This window comes from Carassius gibelio, chromosome A20 (assembly GCF_023724105.1).
Source record: "Carassius gibelio isolate Cgi1373 ecotype wild population from Czech Republic chromosome A20, carGib1.2-hapl.c, whole genome shotgun sequence".
NCBI lineage: Eukaryota > Metazoa > Chordata > Actinopteri > Cypriniformes > Cyprinidae > Carassius > Carassius gibelio.
Genome location: NC_068390.1, coordinates 26,073,942 through 26,097,658, shown reverse-complemented (window position 1 = coordinate 26,097,658; position 23,717 = coordinate 26,073,942). Strand labels below are relative to the sequence as shown.

The 23,717-nt window shown below is 36.0% G+C and overlaps 3 protein-coding genes across 6 annotated transcripts; 1 reads left to right on the top strand and 2 right to left on the bottom strand.

The window, feature by feature from the left end:
* Positions 1–97: 97 nt before the first annotated feature.
* Positions 98–2,647, bottom strand: LOC127938577 (homeobox protein Nkx-2.4-like). Its single transcript, XM_052535290.1, has 2 exons — positions 2,203–2,647; positions 98–1,215 (listed from the first exon to the last, which is right to left on the bottom strand). Exons 1-2 carry the CDS (start codon positions 2,543–2,545, stop codon positions 632–634), a joined length of 927 nt encoding a protein of 308 aa, XP_052391250.1. The 5' UTR covers positions 2,546–2,647; the 3' UTR covers positions 98–631.
* A 7,791-nt stretch (positions 2,648–10,438) lies between these two features.
* Positions 10,439–20,234, bottom strand: LOC127938131 (homeobox protein XENK-2-like). 4 transcript variants are annotated; one of them, XM_052534559.1, is made up of 2 exons: positions 11,474–11,931; positions 10,439–11,024 (listed from the first exon to the last, which is right to left on the bottom strand). In XM_052534559.1, exons 1-2 carry the CDS (start codon positions 11,745–11,747, stop codon positions 10,528–10,530), a joined length of 771 nt encoding a protein of 256 aa, XP_052390519.1. In that variant the 5' UTR covers positions 11,748–11,931; the 3' UTR covers positions 10,439–10,527. The 4 variants fall into 4 exon arrangements, 2 of the variants coding, with proteins under 2 accessions (XP_052390519.1, XP_052390520.1); XM_052534560.1 differs by having other exon boundaries at positions 10,439–11,021; XR_008148631.1 differs by lacking the exon at positions 11,474–11,931 and adding an exon at positions 20,141–20,231 and having other exon boundaries at positions 10,879–11,024.
* On the top strand, positions 17,695–22,168 carry LOC127938130 (paired box protein Pax-1). Its single transcript, XM_052534558.1, has 5 exons — positions 17,695–17,854; positions 18,863–19,468; positions 20,134–20,267; positions 20,789–20,972; positions 21,663–22,168. The coding sequence occupies exons 1-5, from the start codon at positions 17,845–17,847 to the stop codon at positions 21,740–21,742; spliced, it is 1,014 nt and encodes a 337-aa protein (XP_052390518.1). The 5' UTR covers positions 17,695–17,844; the 3' UTR covers positions 21,743–22,168.
* The last annotated feature ends 1,549 nt before the right edge of the window (positions 22,169–23,717 follow it).

The window sequence follows — 23,717 nt, the reverse complement described above, 5'->3', positions numbered from 1 at the left end:
AATACTAGAGCATTTCACAATTAATTACCAAGAAACATTATGTAACATTGAATTAAACGGGCAATTTTGAAAAAAAAAAAAAACTATTTTAGCGTATATTTATTCTAACCTTTTCGATTTCTTTGGTCTTATTAATAATTACAATAAACAATGCTATAGTTTTCTCGCTCTCTCTCAAGCTAGTGCTTTTAGACCTTTAATGCATAATAATTGCTGCTCAGATTGCTCTATCAAACTTTTTGAGGAACAAAAATGATTTAATACTGAATTCAAATGGTTCTTTCATATTTGCAGCACTCATATTTATTTTATTTCCTTTTAAACTTACAAAAGACTTCAAGAAAGCATTCTTTGTCCAGTGTTAGATATGTACACAAAACATTTCTTCATCTACAGCTTGTATTTTACAAAGCAACAAAACTGATGTCGGATTAATGGCATCACGCTAGACTAGTCTTCATCACACACTCCTCCTCATCCGCAAGAGAGATTTGCAGTCAATAATGATTTAATGTTACGATCCATAAAATTCACGTGAGGGTCTGCGGACCTGCATCAGACGAGAGCGGTTTAAAAAAATGAGTTTTAAAAAATGTGTTCAGTTATCGTTCCCGTCTGTGTGGCTGAAAGATCACCACGTTCTGCCGTAAAGCAGGTTGGAGCTCACCATGCCGCTCGTGTACTCGATGAGCGCGGCGTCAGTCTGAGAGAGGCTGTTCATCAGAGGAGGACTGGGCGACATCTCCTCCAGATCCTCAGCTGAAGCTAATGTCTCACTGCCCAGCACGTTCTGCACCTGCTGATGGACCGACGTCGGCGTGCTGGAGCCGTTCTGACACGGTTTACCGTCCTTAACCAGCACCGGCACGGCCACGCGCCTCGGCGACTGTTGCGCGCACAGGTTTCCGCTCTCCTGCTGCGGCTGCGACGCTTTATCCTTCGCCTGTCGTTTCATTTTATATCTGTGATTCTGGAACCAGATCTTGACTTGCGTCGGGGTCAGGTGAATCATGCTGGCCAAATGTTCCCTCTCCGGCGCCGAAAGATACTTCTGCTGCTTAAAGCGGCGCTCCAGCTCGTACACCTGCGCTTGAGAGAAGAGCACGCGCCGTTTCCTCCGCGGCGCCGCGTGTAAAGTCACCATAGATTTACTTGCATCCATGCCCGGTAGTGTTCCCATGTTCATGCCCGCCGATGGACCCATAAACCTGGAGACTTGAGAGAACACGCAAATTAATACTAACATCGATGCCTCAAGTTTCACTTCATTTAAAACCTTGAACGGCGTTTGGAAGCCTAGTTTTAAATAAAGATTGGAGTGTGTTTTACTGGGGGGGAAAATTTCAATGTGTTACTGGTCGTTCATTTGAGAATTTTACTAGCAATTTCGTGAACGTTGTTTCTGAAGTGTATGACTAAAACATTTAACTAATTGTATATAAAATAAAATAAACATTCATTATATTAAATGTATAGCCTGTAGCCGTTTATTAATATATAGTTTTTTACAGAAAAAGTAGAAAGTACAAAACGTCCTCACAGGCCTATGGTAAATGAAATCTAATACAAATAATAATTAAACTAAAATTATTTCAAAGGCAAAGCCGAACAGAAAAAAAAATAATAAAATGAATTTCTATCAAAAAATGTAGGATTAACTTTGAAACAATTTCCCCTTCTAAATTGCAATACATTTCTCAAACAATAAAAGAAAAAGGCAAGCAACATTAAATTAAACGTGAAATTCTGAAGCAGAAAGACGATTTAGTACGTATTAATATAATCTATTTACAAATATTTTTCGTCCTATCTATGTAGCTATCGGCCTATTCATTTATATTAATATTTCATGTGCAGGTTTCTGTAGGCAGTGGACTTGCATTATTTATTCTAAAAAGAGAAAAATGTTCCATAAGCCAAATTCCATAAGCCTCGATATTATGACAGCTTGACGGTGTGTAAACAAATAGTAACAGGCTAATAATGGATTTTTTTTATTTTTATCGAAAGGATAATATATATATATATATATATATATATATATATATATATATATATATATATATATATATATATATATATATATATATATATATATATATATATATATATAAATGGCGAAAGCCTTAATAACATGACATTTTTGATGGACATTTATCAGTTACGGTACAAGGGATGAAAGATTCTGTTCATCTGACTCACTTGTGGGATATCTGGGCTCCGGGTTCGAGCCGTACCAAGCCGTGGCCGTCGCGCCGTTCCTCATGCTCTCCTGATAGGACGGCAGGTCTCCCATGGTGCCGATGGTGCCGTTGCAGTATCCTCCCATGGTGCTGTGCGAGAACTGCGAGTGCGGCATGTGGTAGGTGTTGTGGCTCATGCTGTGCTGCTGCAGGTTCGCCTGAGACACCTGAGTCTGTCTGTACAAAGGAGACGCCAGGCACGCGCTGCTCTCCATGGCTGCAAACTTCTTGAAGGTCTCCTCGATCGGGCTCAAAATATCGCTCACAGAGAAAGGCGTTGAATTTTTGGGGCTGAAGGACATGGTTCAGCCCGCGAGCGAGTTTGCTGAAGCTGCCACAAGCCCGTGGATGTGCGCGCGACCGCCAGACGCCAAGTGTCCGCCGTGCGTAACCGCGTTCTGTGATGTGTGCGTCCTGGAGAAACAAGCGAGTTCTGGACGCTCTTATTTCTGCCTTATTCCCGTCAGACCGCCGGTTTACGACAAACTCGGGGGGCGGAGCGACGAGCAAAACGAGCCATTGACATCCTAGTAATTGAAGAAAATACTCACGGAGCAAAAGATACGCAAAGAATGCCATCAGAACGGCTCCGCTCGCAAATTTGTATCATTTTGAGCTTCCAAGTGGCGTCAGCTTTTTTACATCAATCTAAGCTTTCGCTTTTTGATAAGTGGGGCTCACAATCTGAATTCTCCTCCAAACATCGGAGATTTCTCTTTGTACGAACTTGAGAGCTCGGTTTGACATGCAATGTGCATGATAGGCTAGTTTATGCTAAAATCACAAGGATTTGACATTTATTTGGCACCAATCATCAATATGAACTAAAATTGTGTGTTCTTATTCAACCGAAAAAAAATAAACGATCAGCTAAACAAGGCCTATACACTATTTATTTTCAATGTATACACAAGTATGAAATCATTTTAAAACAATTCTTTAAAAAAAAAACAAATAGTTTAGTCAATTATACACGCGTTTTTGTTACAAGATAATGCAACGTATTTCAAATTTGTGGATAGAAATGTGTATGCAAATTAAGGACACTTTAACCCTGCAGAATATGAAGTCAGAGGGCATGGCCAACAACCACAAAACACAGCCGTGTGTTCCCATCTCCACAGTCCGCAGAGAGCAACGTGCAACTAAAAAAGAGATGGGAAAAAGTTTCTAAAAAGTGATCATTCGTACATTTCCTGCATTCATTGCCTTGGATTTCTCAGGAGTCAAAGACAGAGGTTCGAAATGAAAGCTCACAAATACACAGGTAATTAATCAGTATGTACTAGTTTATAGTTTAAGAAATGGTTTCAGGAATGGTCTGGACGAAAACACAAAAGAAAGCGTGTTTTACTGGATGCTTCCCAGCTGCGCGCCAGAATTTCGTTTATTGGAATTCCTTCGTGATCATTTAAATCTGATCATCTTTTTTTTTTTTTTTTTTTTTGATAAGCTCTTTACGTAACACGTTTTGTGATTCAGATAAGTCCATGTGGAAGAGGATTGAGCGTTGACGATTAAACCTTAAATTGTTTTGTTTTTTCGTAAACGAACGAATATTCCTGCTGTTTATTTGGCTACATTATTAAGCACGCACGATTAAAAAAAAACAGATTCAGAAAATATGGTTTTATTTATTCGACCTCAATGGAGGGAATGCAAAATAAAGCAAGTTTAAAACGCCACTGAAACCGTTGCATTATTTCCGTGTAATGTCATGAAACATTTGGAAAGGTCAGGAACGCATGGCGCGCAGCTCCTGTAATGAGGTTAACAAATAACATGGGTTATCTACATTTTTAAACGCATGCAGACCTGAAAGGACTTAATTTTTAGGTATGTTTGATATTAGAAATAAACTGGATTTGTGTGATTTAACAGACCCTCCAAAACAATAAAGAACTGTTTTATCTGATTGCGTAAAATACGGGAGGAAACAAACTCACATGAATGTAATGCATATATTAGTACTCTATTATTTTTGTTTGTGTTTTTGTTCATTTTTATATTGTAAAATATATAAGCCATGACTTTTGTCATCACAGCCGAGGTTAATGTTATGTGCGTCATTAAAACATGAATCAGTTTTTGAATATTTGTGACTGAGAGGTCCAAACCAGAAAGCAGAAAATGACTTTTCTTTGTTAAATCCCCTTCGTTTTCTCCTCCAGAGGCTTGCGCGCGGTGAGTCTCCAGGTGTACATGTGGCACAGTGGCGCTCTTGAGGACGCATTCCAGCCTGTGATGAGGTGAAAGGTCCAACGCAAGTGACAGAGCACTTAAACAGCCTTTCTTCTGCTGCCTCCCGCAATTAATGTTATTGAAGGACTGAAATGATGCTAATAGTTAGGCAGAAAGCCTCTGGCTGTGTGGAAACGCTTGCATCTACTCAGTTTGTAATTGCATTTTTATCATCGCGTTTATAAAATGTGTAAGTTAAGCAGAATTCAATGTGATTTCAAATGAGGTAAGGTCTGAATGAATGATAATAAAATAAATAGCCTTTGGAAGTGTTTTAATGCCTGTACATATTTCTTTATGAGCTCCGCGAACAGATTTGTTTGTCCTGATTTTGACTTTTAGTTATATAGGCCTAGGTCGGTGATTAGACTCGATTCTATCTCATTAAATTCTAAAAAGACAAAATATGGCACGTTATTTCTAAACACTATTCGTCGACGATTACGTTATAAAAATAAATAATAAGATGGAGAGCATGGCAAATGCTTTCACAATAAATAAATGGTACTGGGAGATAATCTTTCAAACATGCATTTTCTACAATTTACTTCAAGTGAAGGACAAACAAAATATTGCACTAAAGGACTTCTATTTTATCACTACTTGCAGTTTGGGAATGTTTTCGATTAAAACATGTTCTTGTTATTTTTAAAGAGGGTTGCTTTTTATTTCCCTGCATGGTCGTTAACAAAAGTTCGTTCACATTAAATGTGAGCTGTTTGCTGCGTGTCTTTACAAAAACAAAAGCCTAAGGAATATTAAAATATAAAAGACCGTAAACGATGTCTAGAAAGTTAAATACAGGATTTCACGACCAGACGAGCTGCTATAATTTTATACAGTTCCTTATCGATGAAATTTTGCTACAGAACTTCAAATGTAGCCATGTGCACAGTGCATGTTTATTACATTCATTATACATCTTAAACATATATAAAGTGCAATAGGCTCATATCTAGAATTATGAACAAAATGATGTACATGTGCACAATGCATGTTTATAACATTTGTATACATCTTAAATCTATAAAACATGCATTAGACTCATATCTAGAATTAAATAGGCTATAATATGTAAAAAATGATATAAAGCTTTACAAATAGAACAAATCTTCTCCCCCTTGTTTTGGAATGTCTCGATGCCGTCAATGTTATCTTTAAAAATTAGGCTGGTTATTTTTTTATTACAAATGCACAATAATTACTGTGACTGTGAAGTAAAACACGAACACCCATGTGACATAAACACATCTTCTGTCCGTATATTATTTTGTTTCATTCAGGGTAGAGAATATAAAATGTTAATGGCTAAATCATGTTTATGCTTAAATCGAATATAATACAAATATTATGATTTTGATGTTTTTGATGAATTACATAGCTTTCAGTCACGAAAAATCGTGATTTCATGAAACCTTACCTTATACTGTGCAAGAAGTATGTAGCAGGTGCACCGCACATCTCAACACTAAACAGTGAACACTAAACCATATCGACATTTTTTAGTATTTTTTATAAAAGAAAATTGTACTGAATTATGTGTGTTATTGCATGGATAAAGAATCCGTGATTGTGGTGATGAAATCATATGTAATAATTGTGATACGTGATAATTATAGTGTGTGTGTGTATATATATATATATATATATATATATATATATATATATATATATATATATATATATATATATATATACACACAACGCTTTCACTGTATTTCTGCACTTTTGTAGTTTACAAGTAAAATAATTGTACAGTGTCTAAGTGAATTACGCTATAATGTTGTGATGCAATTTATTGTCATATTTGTAAAGAAAATATGTTTTTTTACACTCGCCAAGAAATAACGCCTCTTAATTTACATTTATAAAATATGTACACTAAGACACTTAACCAACTTACAGTAAAAGCTTCAAGGGAAATCTTGCAAAAAGGATGGTTTAACCAACCATCTTTAAATGTAAAAAATATTTGAACAAGAATTTCTACAAAATATTCAAAATATTAATATAATTTATAAGATAATAAGATAGATTCATTTGTAAGATATATATTAAAATATGCAAACAATTCTACCAAATATATCCGACACAAAATCTAGGGTTTTTAGGCCATGTTCTCAGTTGAATTCACATCTGACCTCTCCTCTCCTCCCCCTCTTCAGCTGAGCTTCCCATCGGGTCTTTCTCACATACCTACCCACCTTCTCTCCCTCTCTTTGTCCTCCCTCTTCCCCCTTACCTAAAGCAGCAAAGAGAGAGAGAGAGAGAGAGATAATCTCTCTCTCTCTCTCTCTCTCCTTTAAATGAGATGAGCAGGAGGCCAGGCAGCTGAGCTCCTGCAGCATTTGAAGAGGAGACCCACTTTGCCCACTTTAAAGACTCGGTTCAGACCACCTGGCATCCCCCATCTGACCCACATCACCCCATCAAACCAGTCCCTGCATAGAGTTTCTTTATTTTTATAAGTTTGCCTTTCAGGTTGAATTTGGTTTAAACTTTAGTCATTAATTAACTATATATATATATCACAGTATATATAAGTATAGACGTGTACTGTATTTCCTCATTGATCAGACTAACAGTATTTATCAGTTTTATACTTTTTTGGCATAATTATACAAATAATGTACATTTAGACATTTAGACATTTAGATAGAGATAGATAGATAGATAGATTTATTTTTGTTTGTTTGTATTTATTTCACTATATTCATTAAATTTAATTACATCAGAGGTCATATGTTGATGTTGGTTTTTGTTGTAAATGGATGTTTTGTTAATGTATCTCCACTGCAATGAAGGAAGTCAGGACGAAGTGACATTTGCTTCTACCTTGATATTTGCTGAAGCAAGCAGATGCTTTGTGAAGATGTTGGTCTACAGAAGAGCCCTCAAGAAAGCTTAGAGCACTCAGGTACGTCCACGCACAACCGAATGACATCTGGCTTTACCTGGAGATGTTCAGGTTCAGCAAACACAGCCACACAAAGAGAAGTTCTGGATCAGCTAAATCACCACATCTCTCCCACTGCCAGCACTTCAAAACACATGACTCAGAAAGAGGCAGCAGCCAAAAACATCTCATGCGAGGTCTGAGTTTAAGGACAGGGTCTGAATGAGGTGATGTTCAGCAGATCAACAGAAAATCAAAGTAAAGCTTCCAAAAGGGGTTTTACGTACCATAGAAGAACCATTGTTGGTTTCCCAAAGAACATTTTAGTGAACAGTTCTTAAAATAACCTTTTCTTTTCTTAGTGTGAATAATATTTGAATAATCAAAAACCTTTTGTGCAATGGAAAGGTTCCATGGAATCTTCATGGAACCATTAATGCATATTAAGAACCTTGTACCCTGTGATTAAACAGCAACTAAAAAGACCAATTTAAGATGGAAGAAAGTCTTCTACACGCCTTAACGGATGTTTGGAATGTTGTAAAGTGATTACAAGTGATTTAACGTTTCAAAGCGTATATTTTCGCTTGTTCTCCGTTAGGATGAACACAAACACACGAATCTGATGGTCTCCTCTTCTGGAATGCCGCCACCTCCAGGCCACAGAAAATAGAAAGTTTAGAACGTTCAGCATTTCAGCATTCCAATAACTTTCAAAGCAGCTGTATACATTTGCGAACGTCGCTCGGGCGTCACCTAGACGTCACATCCTCCCACTATGGGCCTAACGGGCGCTTTAAAACCAAATCAAATCTAATTGAGGAATTGTTTGTGAGGGCAAGGTGAAAATGATCAAGAACGTGGTTTTCATGAAGAGATTAACTGACACAAATGTCAGACATTAATGGGATAATCATGGTGTGCAAACTTTTAAATCAAAGGTGTAGCCTAAAAAATAATAATTTTAATTATATATTTATATTACATAGAAACTTTGCAGAAGTCATCTTTGAATTCTACTTTATATTACTTGCTGTTCAGTTAAAGATTTATAAAATGTCATCAAATGTATTATTTTTATTTAAAATAATAGACCTGTCCATTTCGTAAATTAGTCCAGAAGGGTAACTTTGATCTTGTGCTTGTGGATGCATGTGGACTTTTTTAGTGGATTCATCTTTTCCCATCTATGCTGGGGGTGTAATTCGATTCTGCGTTTGGCTGTAAGGTCGTTTTTTGAACGTTTTGCATGATCGAACGCATTGTATGATTACGATAAGTTCATGTGAGGAGTAGGCCTAATTTCTGTTTAAATTTCTGTTAGCCTGAGCTGAACTAAAAATAATTAGGTCTGGTTTGGGGAGAAATTGTTCATGGAGAAACTGTATTACAAGCAGATCTTGTATTTTATCTAGTGGTTTCTCACTTTAATGTCTAGGCCTGAGACACAAATAACTGCAAACCCGTTTCTTTTTTAAGTCATTAAAAAATGCAATGCTGCCACCAAGTGGTCATTAAAGAGAACGCAGTGCGCGTGCGTCTCTTAACGGGCACATTTACCAGTTTGCCAGTTCGTAGATTGTCTATAGTGACTTTAGATGAACTCAGTTTATTAGATTTTCATTCGTTTGTTATTTTATTTTATTTTAAATTATTATTTTTATTTTTTTTATTTTGAAGCGGCTTAAATGCGCTCAAAACGTCCAGAAACGTGTGAAACGGCTCCATCTCCAGGGCTATCTTTATTCAAAGTTTTGAAAGGCGACGGCAAAATAAACTACACAAACTCATTTAAAATAATTTGAATAATTTACTATTGTGCATTTTTGTATTTTTTTTCCACTGGAATTATAAAACTAAGGAATACTTTTAAAAGTTCATAAATTATCTTTCTGGCAAAGAAACTTGTAGGCTACACTGTTAAAAATGTATTGTAATTTTACAGGAAATTCCTGGCAACTTATTGCCGTGAATTTACAGCAAGTAATATACAGGTAATATATTGTTTTTTTAATACAATAGAGTCCTGTATTTATACAGCAGTGCTACTGTGATTAAAGTAGCATTATTACAGTAAAATGTTGTAATTTATTTTAATGTAGCCTACTGTATATTTACTGCAACTCAGTTGCCAGGAATTTCCTGTAATTTTACAGGAGACAATTAGAATTGAATATTGTAATTCAAAATATATTATAATTTCTAAATATAATAAAATACTGCAATTTTCCATCTTCCACAATTAAAACCAAAACAATGGCAACTTTTTATTATTTTTTATTATTAACACACTATGCAACATCACATATTACAAACTTATTTTATCTTTTTTATTTTCATACAAACAAAATTACAGCTTCACTGAAGAATCTAGCTCACTTCCAGAGGTCCAGACAGTCTATCATCAGGGGGAACATGGTAATAAATAACAAAAGGTCCCAACCAGTCTTGAACTGGGGAAGCTGTGGGTTGTGGGTGGGCATCAATACCACCCCATCAACTCAAAGTCCAGGAGTCTTCTTAATAGGGTGCAGACAGGTGCGTTGAGCCCAAAACAAAAACACATAAAAGCGCAAAGTAATGACGAGGAATATTGTTTATACTTGTGTGTGTGTGTGTGTGTGTGTGTGTGTGTGTGTGTGTGTGTGTGTGTGTGTGTGTGTGTGTGTGTTTTATTTTATTCATTTTTCCAGAGAAAATGGTTTCAACCATTCTTGCAGCACAAAAACAAAAATGTATAAGTTTAGGAGAAAAAGGTTTATTACAGGTTAGTGAGAATAGATTCAGTTTACAAATAAAATAGAAAAACTAAAGATGCTATTTCTAAGAATTATTTTGCATTAAACGTTATCAAACTGTCAGTTATCTACTTGTAATCGTTCTACATTTAACGAAAACTGACTGCTAAAAAATTAAACTCATCAATACACTGTACAAATCAATAAATATATCTACAAACAGCATTTAAACAAGTCCCAGTGTTTCAGGTTCATCGAAAATAAAATAAATCAACGGGGGAAAAAACATAATAACATAAAAAACTTATTTAAAAAAGATATTTCGACATTGTAGAAATTTAATGGAGTGACGAAACAGATTCTTATTTTCAGAGTTCCGCTGCGTAAAAGCTTTCCGTGCACCTCTTCATCAGGACCAAGGCTGGATGTGGCCCAGATGACTGACAGATGGCAGACGTGTCATGATCCTGGGGCAGATGTTATGACTGGGTTGAATTTGAGGGAACAGCTTCATATTAAAGGCAGTGATGTCCGGTGGACTGAGAACATGACACACTCTTCCGTCCCGCAGCAGAACGGGAACAGAAACCCTGCGCGGAGACAGCAGATACGGGTCCATTCCTTTCTCAGTCCGGGCTCGTTTCACTTTGTACCGATGGTTCTGGAACCAAATCTTCACTTGCGTTGGAGTCAAATGTAAGATCTTAGCTAGATGTTCTCTCTCAGTCGCGGATAAGTATCTCTGTTGCCTGAAGCACCTCTCCAATTCAAAGGTTTGAGTCTTTGAAAACAGGATCCTCCTTTTGCGCTTTCTCCCCGCGTCCTCTGAACTCTCTCTGTCCCGATCAGCAGACTCATCCGTGGACAGTTCTGCAGTTAAATCCTCTGGAGATGCTGATGGCACTGCTGGAAATAATTCACTTGACATTATTAATGTAAATGCATTCATCAGAAATAAATTACCAAGTTTTATAATAGACCATCATAGGCTGCTTCCAAAAATGAGTTTTCAGGAACTTTTCAGGAAAAACAAAGCTTGAACCATATTTTTTCACTGTTTTTCAGTATTTTTAGTGTGACGAATATTTAATAATAATTTCCCACTGTAAATAACTTTTACGTAGGCTAGTTGTTTAAGTTTTAGCTCCATCGCTAACCTTTATTTTTAAGAGAGTAAATGCGTAAAACCATCATTATGCAAATACATGATGAATGCATTTTGTATTCCGTAGATTTTTTTGTGCACTTTTTATTGTTTTATTTGGTTCGAATGTTTAAAAAAGTTCTTAAGATATAAAAATATCAATACACCAACTGTGAGCCTTTATTTAAATAATTAAAGCGCATAACCGTACATTTGTGGCCACATGGAGATCCGAGCCAAAGCGCATCCCCGGAGGACGCGCGCTGCTGATTTCCAGAAAGCCCTTCATCCGCCTCATCCTCAGTGTCTTCAGTGGCCGATCCCTCATCGTTCGTGTCCGGGAGGTCTAAAATATCGCGGACAGAAAATCCTGACCTGGAATTCTTTAGGGACATTTTCCAAACCAAAATACCGTGAGAGTGGAATTTCTCCAAAAGCGTTGTGGTAAGTTGGTTACGAAGATGGATTGGACAGCACACACACATACACGGATCACAGATGCTCCTCGGATGCTACAGTGCTTGACCAAGCCAATCCTATTAGTCTGGCTCATTTAAGGTCTCAGATGAGTTTCGGACCTGCAAAAAAAGCGTCAGAAAAAAGGCCTTGGCGATCGAGGGCGGATCTCTGAAGTCAAGGGCTCGAGCACTTTCTGCGGGCGTGAAATAGTGAGTTGAGCTTCTAACGGCGGAACATCAGAAATGCATGAGTGGGATGAGGTGACACGACTAAAACACGAAAAAGGGGGGAGAGAAATCACCCGAACTCATTTACATGTCAGAAGCGTACGTGGCGCAAATGGGACCCTCTGTTATAATTAGATATATTTAAAAACGCACGCATTTTACATTTACAACCCCCGATAGGTCCGAAACGTTGTATGTTATGGTTGATGAGCTGTCCGTGATGAAAAAGGGGTTCTTTAAAATGGCAAGTGCGCAAATTATGGAAACCTTTTGGGTCAATATTTTGCTTAGAGCTTAAGTCAAGTGCTAAATTCATCAAGCAAACCGACCCATATTTGACGTCAAGAGCAGAATCCTGTTACTGACCTTCTTCAGAATTCGTACTGGCTACATGCTGTAGGTCATTGATACTTAGTGTGGTGCTTAAAAGCTTTTCGTTAATGATGCGTTGTGCATTCAGATGTTTGAAACTGATGGCTGAAGCACTGCGCGCTAAATCGACATACTTCACTTGTTTTAGAATGATCAAAACCCAATGCATTTATTTTATTTTTTAGACCGAAATGCATTACAATTACAATGTTTTACAAATTAATTCCAAGTAAGTTGCAGATTTTTTTTTTCTGCAACTCCCCGTTCCGTAGGGAGTATTTTAGGGTAAATTCAGGTTAACTGGGACATTTTTGCGAGTCATTTCAATGGAAGAGTTCATCCACTATTTTATTTGCAATTAATTTTCTTATTTTTGTTTGATCAAATTTCTTTTAAAAGCGTTTTTGGCGACTTTTTTATTTGTTTATTTGTTTTCGTTCTTTTCTTTCATTAGAACTTTGTATATTTTTGGTGCATATTTTAAGATAACTTTATTTTATGCTTTCTATGCGACATTTATTCAGTATAATTTCTATCATCTTAAATGATTTGGGAGTCTCTTTCCGACAGTATCTGTTATGTGAATGTTCAGTGGGCTCTGTGTGCGTCATGGGTGGTCGGACTGTGCAAACACATCTACAAACCAACTAAGCTCTGGTCAATAGACCACTGAAAGGCTCCCTCTGGAAGTTTTTGTGCTAGATCAGGTTTTGCATTTATTTGGGGCGCAGAAATAATGGTTGATTGACGCCCTCGCACAATACACCCAAACTGGTCAAATAAAAGTGAGCGCGCTCCTTGTTGTCATGGCATTCAACTGGCCTCAATGAACGATTCCTTCATTCATGTTTGGAGCTTTGACTGCCTTATAAAGACCAAAGTAGATGTACATAGCGAAATATTTTGGAGTTTTCTCCAGTAGTCTACTTTAGATGTAATTTCTTGCAGTCAAAAAATACGTCTTAATGCTGTAATGAATAACAGGCTACAGTGAGACTGACGTTACAGTGCTTTGAAAGCTTTTATGCATAATGTACACCGATCAAGCTCTCAAGAAATCATGAAACAAATCTCAAGGAGGTTTAAAGGAAATTGTAAACTGAAGTAAGATGTGTGTTCTGAAATGCATGAGCGTCAAACAGCTGAAATATATAGATGCCATATATTTATATTCAATATATTTATTTTCAGTGCCCAAATATGTATTTATTGGACCTGCTCAAGGTCAAGGTGCCTACTATCAGTCAGCTCCAAAATGAAAAAAAACAAAGTCTATATGCTAATTGAAAGAAAACAAGTCAAAAACAAGACAAAAATATTGAATCTAAGACATATAGCACAGCAGCAGATATCTAAGCAGTTTTGTGTGCGCGTGTGCTTCATGTAGCGTTGTTTTGTGTAAGAGCGCCATCTAGTGACGGAATATAATGATAACAACATTTCTGTAGCATTGTTTTAATAGGTTTGAGAGGTCACTGTTGTTCTTTTGATTACACAGAAGGTTTAAAGATAAAAATTGAAATTTTAGAACATAAATTATTCTTCTGTGGCATCAGACTGTACATGTAAAACCGTTTTAGATTGTATGTGTAATCTATTTACTGTATATCCAACAAACTTTTTGATACTTTGCTTTTTGAAGCTTTTTGACCTTTTTTATCTTTTGATAAGATTTTGTTATTTTTGCTGTTGGTAATACTCTAATAAATTTGTCTAGATAGTCATCTTACTGTCCTAGTCTGCTCAATAGCATCAAGACACTATTAGAACCTGATCAGTGCTTCAAGTGGGCCGGTACACACCAGTACCACCTCTTCCAAATATAGCTCTTGAGCGTACCACCACCTCTCTGTGGCCCAGAACATGCTTTTAGCGTACCAGTACGTTCATTTGGACATCTGCTTTAATAGAGGTTTTAATCCTTTGCCTGCGCTGCTGCTTTTCAGAGCGCCCTTCACAATGCACGCTTCCTAATTCTTCCTAGTTTAGAGTATGAAGCGTGAATCATTTGAACCAGTTCCGGAGTTCAGAGCGGGATCGCGAATCATTTGAGTCATTTCGGGAGTTCGTAGTGGGTTCGCGAATCATTTGAGTCAGTTTGGGGATCGCGAATCATTTGAATCAGTTTGGGAGTTCGGAGCGGGTTCGCGAATCATTTGAGTCAGTTTGGGGATCGCGAATCATTTGAGTCAGTTTGGGAGTTCGGAGCGGGATCGCGAATCATTTGAATCAGTTTGAATGCAGTAGCTCTTTCTAAGGGTATTTTTTCAAAATCCTTTTGCACATTTTATTTATGTTCAGTAGCTAGTTCTTTCTAGCTCAAGCAAATCCACAAACTAATAAAAGGATTTATTATTAAGGTCACCTGTATAATGCTGTATATGAAACCCCTTCAATATAGTTGTTGTTACCTCAGGGGATGAGGGGAGTCATAAAAACAAAAAACAAAAACAGAAAATATATATTTTTTTGGCTATAATAGAGTACTGGCATCTATTTTGGGCCACTTAAAGCACTGAACTTGATATAACTATAATTTGGGTTAAACAATGCATTTCTAATCTGTAACAATTAGCTGTGTTGCAAGTACAGAAGACCCATTATGTAATTCTAGTCCTCTTTATGTTTTGAAATGTAATTTTTTGTTTTTGTCTTTTAAGTGATAAGAATATGAATAAGAATATGCAGGGGCGGATCTACCACCATTGGCAGCAATGAATTAAAGGTTATGGCCAATTTGAAAATTTACAAGCACGAATCTTTCCTGATTCGTGATCCCGCTCAGAATTTCCGAACTGATTCAAATTATTTGCGATCCCCAAACTGACTCAAATGATTCGTGAAGCCGCTTTGAACTCCCGAATTGAATCAAATGATTGGCGATCCCGCTACGAACTCCCGAACTGATTCAAATGATTCGCGAACCCACTCCGAACTCCCGAACTGATTCAAATGATTTGCGATCCCCAAACTGGCTCAAATGATTCGTGGACCCACTCCGAACTCCCGAACTGACTCAAATTATTTGCGATCCCCAAACTGACTCAAATGATTCGCGAACCCGATTTGAACTCCCGAACTGACTCAAACGATTCGCGAACCCACTCCGATCTCTGACATATATTCAGATATAAATGTAGAGGGGAGAGCAGGGGCGAAAGTACCATTTTCAAAAAAACATCATTTTAAAAGATAATGTTGTATACAGAGATATATTTCTGCTGTGGCCAGTAACTTGGAAGAGTGGTCTAACAATAGCAGGTGGTATTTTGTAGAAATTTAGAAAGACTTCAGTATAATTTCACTTTGAACATAAGTTGCACATTGTTACTTTTGACCCCATTGGTTGGGACGAAAGTAACAATAAGCTAGAATTTTTGCTGTTACTCTTATTTTTCTTAAGTATAGCTGATTGTGACCTAGTGAATATGTAACTGCAAACATATTTTGTACTTTATCTTTGCAAAAAAAATATATTAAATAACATTTTCATTTTAAATTTAAGTTTCATCAGATTGAAAATGTGCATTAAAACATCTGGAAACACTGCATATTCACAGGTGGTGTAAAGGCTAAGATATGGCTAAACCCTAAATGTATATGTGATGTAGCAGCTGCCCAGAGAGAGATGTTCCTCTATGTCCAGAAACGCCCTCTCAAAAACATCTGGATAAAACCAGACCTCTGTCTGTCTTTCTGACCCTCACTCAGACATATTCTTTGGTATAATATGACATAAACATTTGTAAGAAATGATGCAAGACACAGAAACTCACAAAATCACATATAGGGTTTCTTAGTAGCTTGACAATTGTTTTACATTCATATTCCTAAAGCATCTGCATACAAATAAAACAGTTCAAGTTGTCACACAGTATAGTGTAAAATAATAATAATAATAATAATAATAATTATTATTATTATTATTATTTTTATAAAGAAAACAAATAGTGTAATTTCAAAGATAAGAGTTTGATGTTAAAGACAAACATTTTCTAGTTAAAAAAAGAATAAAGTCAATGAAAATAGTAATAATAAAAAATTACAAAGAGCAATACTTCAAATCATGACATCAAATCGTTACGTTTTTTTATTAGCATGACACCTACTGTACAACCTTTTTTAACATTTCCTTTATACTTTGAGTTTCCTCCTCAATCAAGCAATCTATTAATCAATCTAAATAAATCACCCCCATTGACCTAGATGTTTAATTTAGCCTTTATACCTGTCTTTTAGCCTACATGTGACCCATGTTTTGTCCATGTACCGATTCAACTTTTACATTTTTAATCAATAAAATATACAGTACAGAAGGATGTCAATTAGCTTATTATATTGTGCGAAAGGCAAACAAATACAGCCAATAAAACTAGTTCTATAAGGTGTATATATATATATATCGGTATATTGTGTTTTAGATACGCATTTCACTTGATGCTTGTGTTTTCTAAATGCACCGTTAGATGGCGGTGCTGCAATACTTTTTCTCCTCGAGTTGCTTTCGTTAAACTGAGACTAAATTCCCACTGCGTCTGTAGCAGTTAAATTTGATTGCAAATAACATTTATATGATCTTCGTTTCTTTTCACTGTCCTTACATTAATAGCAATATCTGTAACCTGCCATTCAATTTGATTGTTTAGCTATTTGTTTTTCAGAGTTGTAACTTTCCTGATTAAGTTAAGCAGTGGAAAAGGCGCAAAGACCTTGTAGTAACAGGTTGTAATTCTGGAACCACTGTTTACTTTTTCTCTTTCACTTTTAAGATGCTTATGCAACTAAAAAGTTTTTTTAAAATAATAATATTATGGGTCCACAAAACTCTTAACAATTTGGTATAGCCTTATTATATTTTATACAGTTATATTTTAATTAAATAAAAATTATTAATTTAAATAGAATCGTTTATTTAAAATTCTATTTAAATATAATATAATTTTCATTATAATTATTGTATTTTCTTTGTTTTATATAATTATAGCCTTTTATATTTTATGTAATAAAACTATAGCTACTTTTAATATATTATACTGTAGGCCTACTTTGAGTTTAACATTGAGATCGTCAGGATAATGTAGTTCATAAGCGTTGCCTGCATGCATATTATTACAATTAGGCTACTAAAGTGTGGACATTAAGGAATAAATGACTACCAAATGCTTTATACAGAGATAAATTCCGACTTTCATTTCCAGATGTAAATATAGGCTATTCAAATACCTTATTTTCATTTAAGATTTTGCATGAATGCACTCCAAAAATGGCAGGGAAAGTAGGCTACATTTTGAAGTAGCATATCCTTGCTGGGGCAGATCCCAGATCAGGATCGGGGCGGAGTCACGAGCTGTCTAGTGTGATCGAAGCCTGTGACGCGTCAAATTGAGCGCACGAGCCAGTCTGCTGGACGGCCGGAGTTTCACTTGTGGATCATAGATTAGTGTAACCTCTCCAATGCTGCACAGGACTAACAGCAGCACAGTTAAAGGATAAAGGAGCACAACCACTTTAGGGAAATATCACGATGCAAATGGGTAAGTTCCTCTTGATCTGTTAGAACTAGTCTATATTTTATTTAAAAAATAAATAAATAAATAAAAATCAAACGAATAGCCTAATCATAACTCTTAAAATGAAGGCTTCTTTATCGATTGTTCCATAATTTTTAACAGCCATGGAATGTACGCTCCACCAAAGCTTCTTTATAGTTGAAAAAAGTTATTTAGATGTTCTGCACAGAAAAAAATGGTTCTTTTAAGAACTGTTCACTAAATATATATTTATTTTAGTTTTTTTTTTCTTTTTTTCTTTTTTTAAAGAGAGTACGATGCATCTCGTTCTTCTAAAATTATGTAATGTGTGTAAATATTGTGTGTCTCCGGATGCTTAGAGCAAAAAATGGCACAAATCATATGCCTAGGATAGTCGAACTTTTTAGGCATCAATAGCTCAAACACACATTAATAAAAATGTATAGCATACTTTACAACCACACTCTCAGAAAATAAAGCACATAATTGTACCTTTATGGGTACAATGGCTTGTCACTTTTGTACCCTTGGCATAGGCTTGGGAACATGTACCTTTTTGACAGTCATCCCTATGGGGTATGTTAGTGCAGATTGTACATTGGGGGACAGAAATGGACTCCTACCACTATTTCTGACAGTGCATGCGCTTTCACTCTTAATTTTTTTTTTTTTATCTATAAATACATACATAGGCTACATACATTTTTGGTCTGCATTTGTCATTATTTTTGTTCCACAAAATAAAAATAAAAACCTTTAGTTTCAAAGCAACCACTCAAAGTAAACTTGTTCATAATAATATAGACAGGCTAATTAAAAGATTATTTGTTATATTGTGGAGCATTTATTTTTGGTGTTGTTCTTATTATTATTTTGAGTGTAGGCTTATATTTAATTTACATAACAGCCTCAATAGTGCAAAATAAATAAATAAATAAAACAGCTACTAAAAATGGTATGGCTAACTTGTATTGGTTGTTTTGTTGATTAAACGGTGTTTGGTTGTTGCAGATCAGACGTACGGGGAGGTGAATCAGCTCGGTGGGGTGTTTGTGAACGGTCGGCCTCTTCCCAACGCAATCCGGGTCCGGATCGTCGAACTGGCTCAGCTCGGAATCAGGCCTTGCGACATAAGTCGACAGCTCCGGGTCTCTCATGGCTGTGTGAGCAAGATTCTGGCCAGATACAACGAGACCGGCTCCATTTTACCCGGTGCTATCGGTGGGAGTAAACCCCGGGTCACGACGCCAAACGTGGTGAAGAGCATAAGGGATTACAAACAGGGCGATCCTGGAATATTCGCTTGGGAAATACGCGACAGACTGCTGGCCGACGGAGTGTGTGACAAATATAACGTTCCGTCCGTGAGCTCCATCAGTCGCATTCTAAGAAACAAGATTGGGAACCTGTCTCAGCCGAGTCAGTACGACAGCAAACCCTCTCCTCCGCAGATCTCCTATAATCCCGTGTATCCCTACTCCTACCCGAACGCCATGTCCCCGACTGGCTCCAAACTGTGCAGTCCTCCGGCTGTGTCTGTCAACCTGTCCCGGGCCTGGCCCTCCGTTCACACCGTCAGCAACATATTAGGAATAAGAGCTTTTATGGACCCCGCAGGTAATCCACCTTCTATAGGCCTTCAAGATCCTGGCGGAGCCACTTATGATGCTGGCTTTGTGCGATTTTAACGATTAATGGGAATGTTGTTCATTTATCAGATACTATAATTTTTATGTCTTACCAGTTTATCACCCAAAATTCCAATATTGGAGAAATTGAAATGGAGAAGATGCATGAGGTGTTTGGGGAATAGGTCTATCTGGATTATTAGTGTTGCATTGCTTCTGCACTCTCGATGTATTCTGCTGTTTGGAGATTAAAAAGTTAGCTATTGATGTTTCTTTTTTTCTTCCTCTTCTTTTTTTATTTTTGGTTCTTCTGATCAGTTTTTAAAGCATGATTGCAGATAATAAAAAGAAAATGTTTTCTTATGGCATCAGGCATCACTGTGGGAATCTAATTTAATTTCATAAACTAAAAAATTCAAAAGCGCTCACAAGAGTCTGATCATGCATTTATAGTTTCTGTTTCTGTGATCAATGTTGTTTGCATGAAGCACGCTTATTTTCAGACCAAGTCAATTTGAAGTTCAGTTCTTTATGGTTTTACTCCAAGATTAGCGCGTATCTTGAAATCATAATCTTTTAGTACTATGCTATAGCTATTTGTTGCTGTTGTTAACGTGCAGCAGATTTATTTTAATTCTATATATATTTCAACAGCTCTTACCGGAACAGAAAGTTACCAGCCGAAAATGGAGGACTGGACGGGCGTTAACAGACCTTCATTTCCTTCCGTTCACGGAGTCACCGGGATCGACAAACCTCCAATAGAAAGTGACATCAAGTACACACAGGTGCACTTTTATTTTATTGGTTTACTTATTTTACAATATGCATAATTTACGTGTGCATGCTTCAATTCCAATTTTATGCACAATATAAAGAAGCGTTCTTTAAAATAAACGTTCCATGTTTTCTCAGAAGTTTGCAAAAGGTTCCACAAAGAATCTTTCAGAACCCTTTTGCTTAGAATGCAGAACATTTTTTCCTCTATAAAGAACGTTTTGTGTAAAAGGGTTAAATGGATGTTAAATAGGCCTATGCAATCATAAATGGCAATAAATAATATTTACATCTGAGTGCAAGACATCTGTGCAAATGTTTTTAACTTTCATTATTTCTATAGTTTAGTCAAATTTGATCTTTTGAGTGTCATCGAATAATACTGCATTGTTCTATTGATCACTGGTTAAAATTGATCTCTAGTTTGATTGCATTTTATCATAATATAATTTTCTGTTTTTATGAATTATTTGGTGTCGTTCTTTTTGGTGCACATATAAAAAAAAATCAAGATTATTTTTTACATGTTTAGGGTTCATCAAATTTATCGGGATATGTTCCTGCATGCGCGTACTCCGCCGCTAATCAGTACGGTGTTTACGGTGGACATCCGGGTAACTACGGGCACTGGCAGTCTCAGGGCGCGGGTCTCACCCATCCGCACACCGGGACCATGATACAGAGCCCGAACCTGCACAAAAACCCGCTCCGAGGAGGTAAGACTGAACACTCAAATATGAAAACCTCTACATGAAATTAAAACAAAAATAAAAAGAAGTAGAATAAATGTTGCAAAAACATACACAAAATTTACATTTTGATTGAAAAGAATATAAAAATGCTGCATTAAAACTTACTTTTTAAACTGTAATATATATTTAAATTTATAGGCTTTGCTGTAAAATATAGTGTAAATAATAATATATTATTAGGAAATCAATATGTATAAGTTTTCGATAAAATGTTACATTTTTATAGCTTACATTTTTAAGAGTAACGAATTCCCTGCATAAACCATAATATTTGTTTATATTTACTTATATAATAGTCTAAAAAATAGTCTTTCACTATGTAATTTTTATTGTGTGCAATGGAGTGTTTTATATCGCATTTTATGTTATTTAGTTCATGTTTTTGGCATTACATGTTAGGTAAAAAAATGTTGGCCTGAATGTACTGTAAGTCTGCTAAATGCATACATTATTTATTTCCACGTTTTACTCTGACGTCATATTTTAGGCCAATTTTAATGAAGTTTTATGACATGGCTTTCCATTGTACCACTGCTCCCAGTGTAACTTAAATGTACCCCAAAAATACAGTGTAGGTCACACTGACATTGTGAAGGAAGTATAGACTTAACAAACATCTTGTTTGCTATAAACACTCCTCTCTTTTGGCTCCAGCTGTAGAAAGAAAGAGTCCTCTGAGCAAACAGCAGCAAGAGGGTCTGAGCACCATTCATGGACTCTCATCAGAGTCATAAGAACCCAGAGAAACCAGAAACAACTAAAAATCACCTGTTCATCCTTCATGAGCAGCTTCAAGGACTCACTCAGCAGTAACTTCTGGATAAAACACACAACTGAATGTTTCACACCATTAAGAAAAAGTGCGATCTGAAGCTGTGGAAATACCACAGAGGATTTCTGCAATATTTGCAGTAGATTTTTTTTCTTGTTCTTTGGGGCAAATAAATATAGCGTCAGGCTGTTGTTATAAATGGGCTGCAATTTGTTGGAATATTTTCTTGTGAGCAAAGCAACATTGTTAGAGGGGAAATTAAATGAAACTGTCCATGTCATTGCGTTTTCGTGTCTGTATGATATTGAATGGCCTATAGAGTAATACACACATGCATATCTATTTTTATAAATTCATTTCTGCTTAATAAAGCCATGTCAAAAGTGAATTGTCTTTTTGCGTGTAATCAATTTTATGGCTGATTTCTTCTCAACGGTCACAGATAACATGTTTACAGAGAGATTATGTGGGATTTTGCTGTCGATGTTTGTTCACGTGACAGAAGATCTGCTTGGACAACCATAAAAATAAACAGATAGACGATCATATCAAACTGTTGCAACAAGTCAGTTCGTGTCACCTAAAATGTAAAAGCTCATACGATAAATTATGGGCAAAATATATTAATAAGTAAAAATAACAATTAAGAAAGTAATGCGATCATAGATGCCTTAACGTTACTTAAGAAATAGTAAAACAGCTAGGATACATATCCATACATACAGTAGTATATATATATATATATATATATATATATATATATTACTTTTTTATGTTAGTTAATACAGTTTTATTTGCTCAGTAGGCTACAATTTGAACCTTGTTAATGATATTGGGGGGAAAAACATCCTTAAATTTGCGATAGGCTAATATTGCAATGTAATTAATTTGGAGTTGACTAGGCTATATTTTAACCTATTTATAACTTCACAGTTTCATTTTTTAGTTGTTCGATTAAAAAAAAAAGCCAATAAAAATATGCCTAATTAATAGTAGGCTAGTAACAAAGTCTAAAAAGTGAGGCTTTACATTTGACGGTTTAGCGATTTTTTTTTTATTTTTTTTTTTTTGGTTTATTTGACCTAGACTGAATTCAGCACTTTAATCACAAATTCCGAGATATGTTCATTATTATTAGAGATATATATTATTATTATTAAATTATTGTTTTTATTTTTTTTTACCCCTATTACGCATGCGCAGTTATGTTGTCTGCCGCTTTAAATGCCAGCACTAAGGATGGATGGATTCTGCCTTCTGAGCTGTTTGTAGCGTTCACCAGTTTGACAAAACTAACCATATTTTTCCATATTTTGTGTCCTAATCATTAGCTTGCATCATCATTACATTACCTATCATTATCTTTAGTATTTTTAGTATCTTTGAACTTCCGCTGAAAAGGGGCGGAGCTAGATAAAGTCTATTAAAGCTACAGAGTTATAGTTTTCGCTCTTAGGCTATAAAGGGACAATACTATTATCATCGAAATTATATTATCATTTACTCACATTCAAGCTGTATGATTATAATAATGTTACACACACACACACACACACCTATATATAGAGAGAGAGAGAGGAAGAGAGAGAGAGAGAGGAATATGGGTAACTTCACTGACTGTTTTTTCATTCACTTTAAATGTTTTTTTTTCCAAGTCAGTGGGGACCAGCAGCTTTTCGTTAAACCACATTCTTTCAAATATCTTCCATTATGTTCAACAGCATGAAGAACCTCGTGTAGGTTTGGGAAATCACGGGGGTGAGGAAATGATGACAGAATTTACATTTTTGGGTGAACTATCCCTTTAACTGCTTGAATTCATAAAGTCATATTAATTAAGTCATGTGAATATTAAAGGGAAGTCTTGGCCTATCATGTGAGATGTAGAAGCACCCTATTAGACCAACCTAATGCTTCTACATGTGTTTTTAGTTTAT

Bases quoted from the DNA above. Each gene is read 5' to 3' on its own strand.
- LOC127938577 (XM_052535290.1), bottom strand. From the start codon at position 2,545: ATGTCCTTCAGCCCCAAAAATTCAACGCCTTTCTCTGTGAGCGATATT. The intron at 1,216-2,202 runs GTGAGTCAGATG...TGTTCTCTCAAG, and splicing joins GGAGCCCAGATATCCCACAA to TCTCCAGGTTTATGGGTCCA.
- LOC127938130 (XM_052534558.1), top strand. The intron at 19,469-20,133 runs GTAATCCACCTT...ATATTTCAACAG, and splicing joins AGCTTTTATGGACCCCGCAG to CTCTTACCGGAACAGAAAGT. The intron at 20,973-21,662 runs GTAAGACTGAAC...TTTTGGCTCCAG, and splicing joins CAAAAACCCGCTCCGAGGAG to CTGTAGAAAGAAAGAGTCCT.
- LOC127938131 (XM_052534559.1), bottom strand. From the start codon at position 11,747: ATGTGTGTGTGCTGTCCAATCCATCTTCGTAACCAACTTACCACAACG. The intron at 11,025-11,473 runs GTACGGTTATGC...AATTATTTCCAG, and splicing joins ATCTCCATGTGGCCACAAAT to CAGTGCCATCAGCATCTCCA.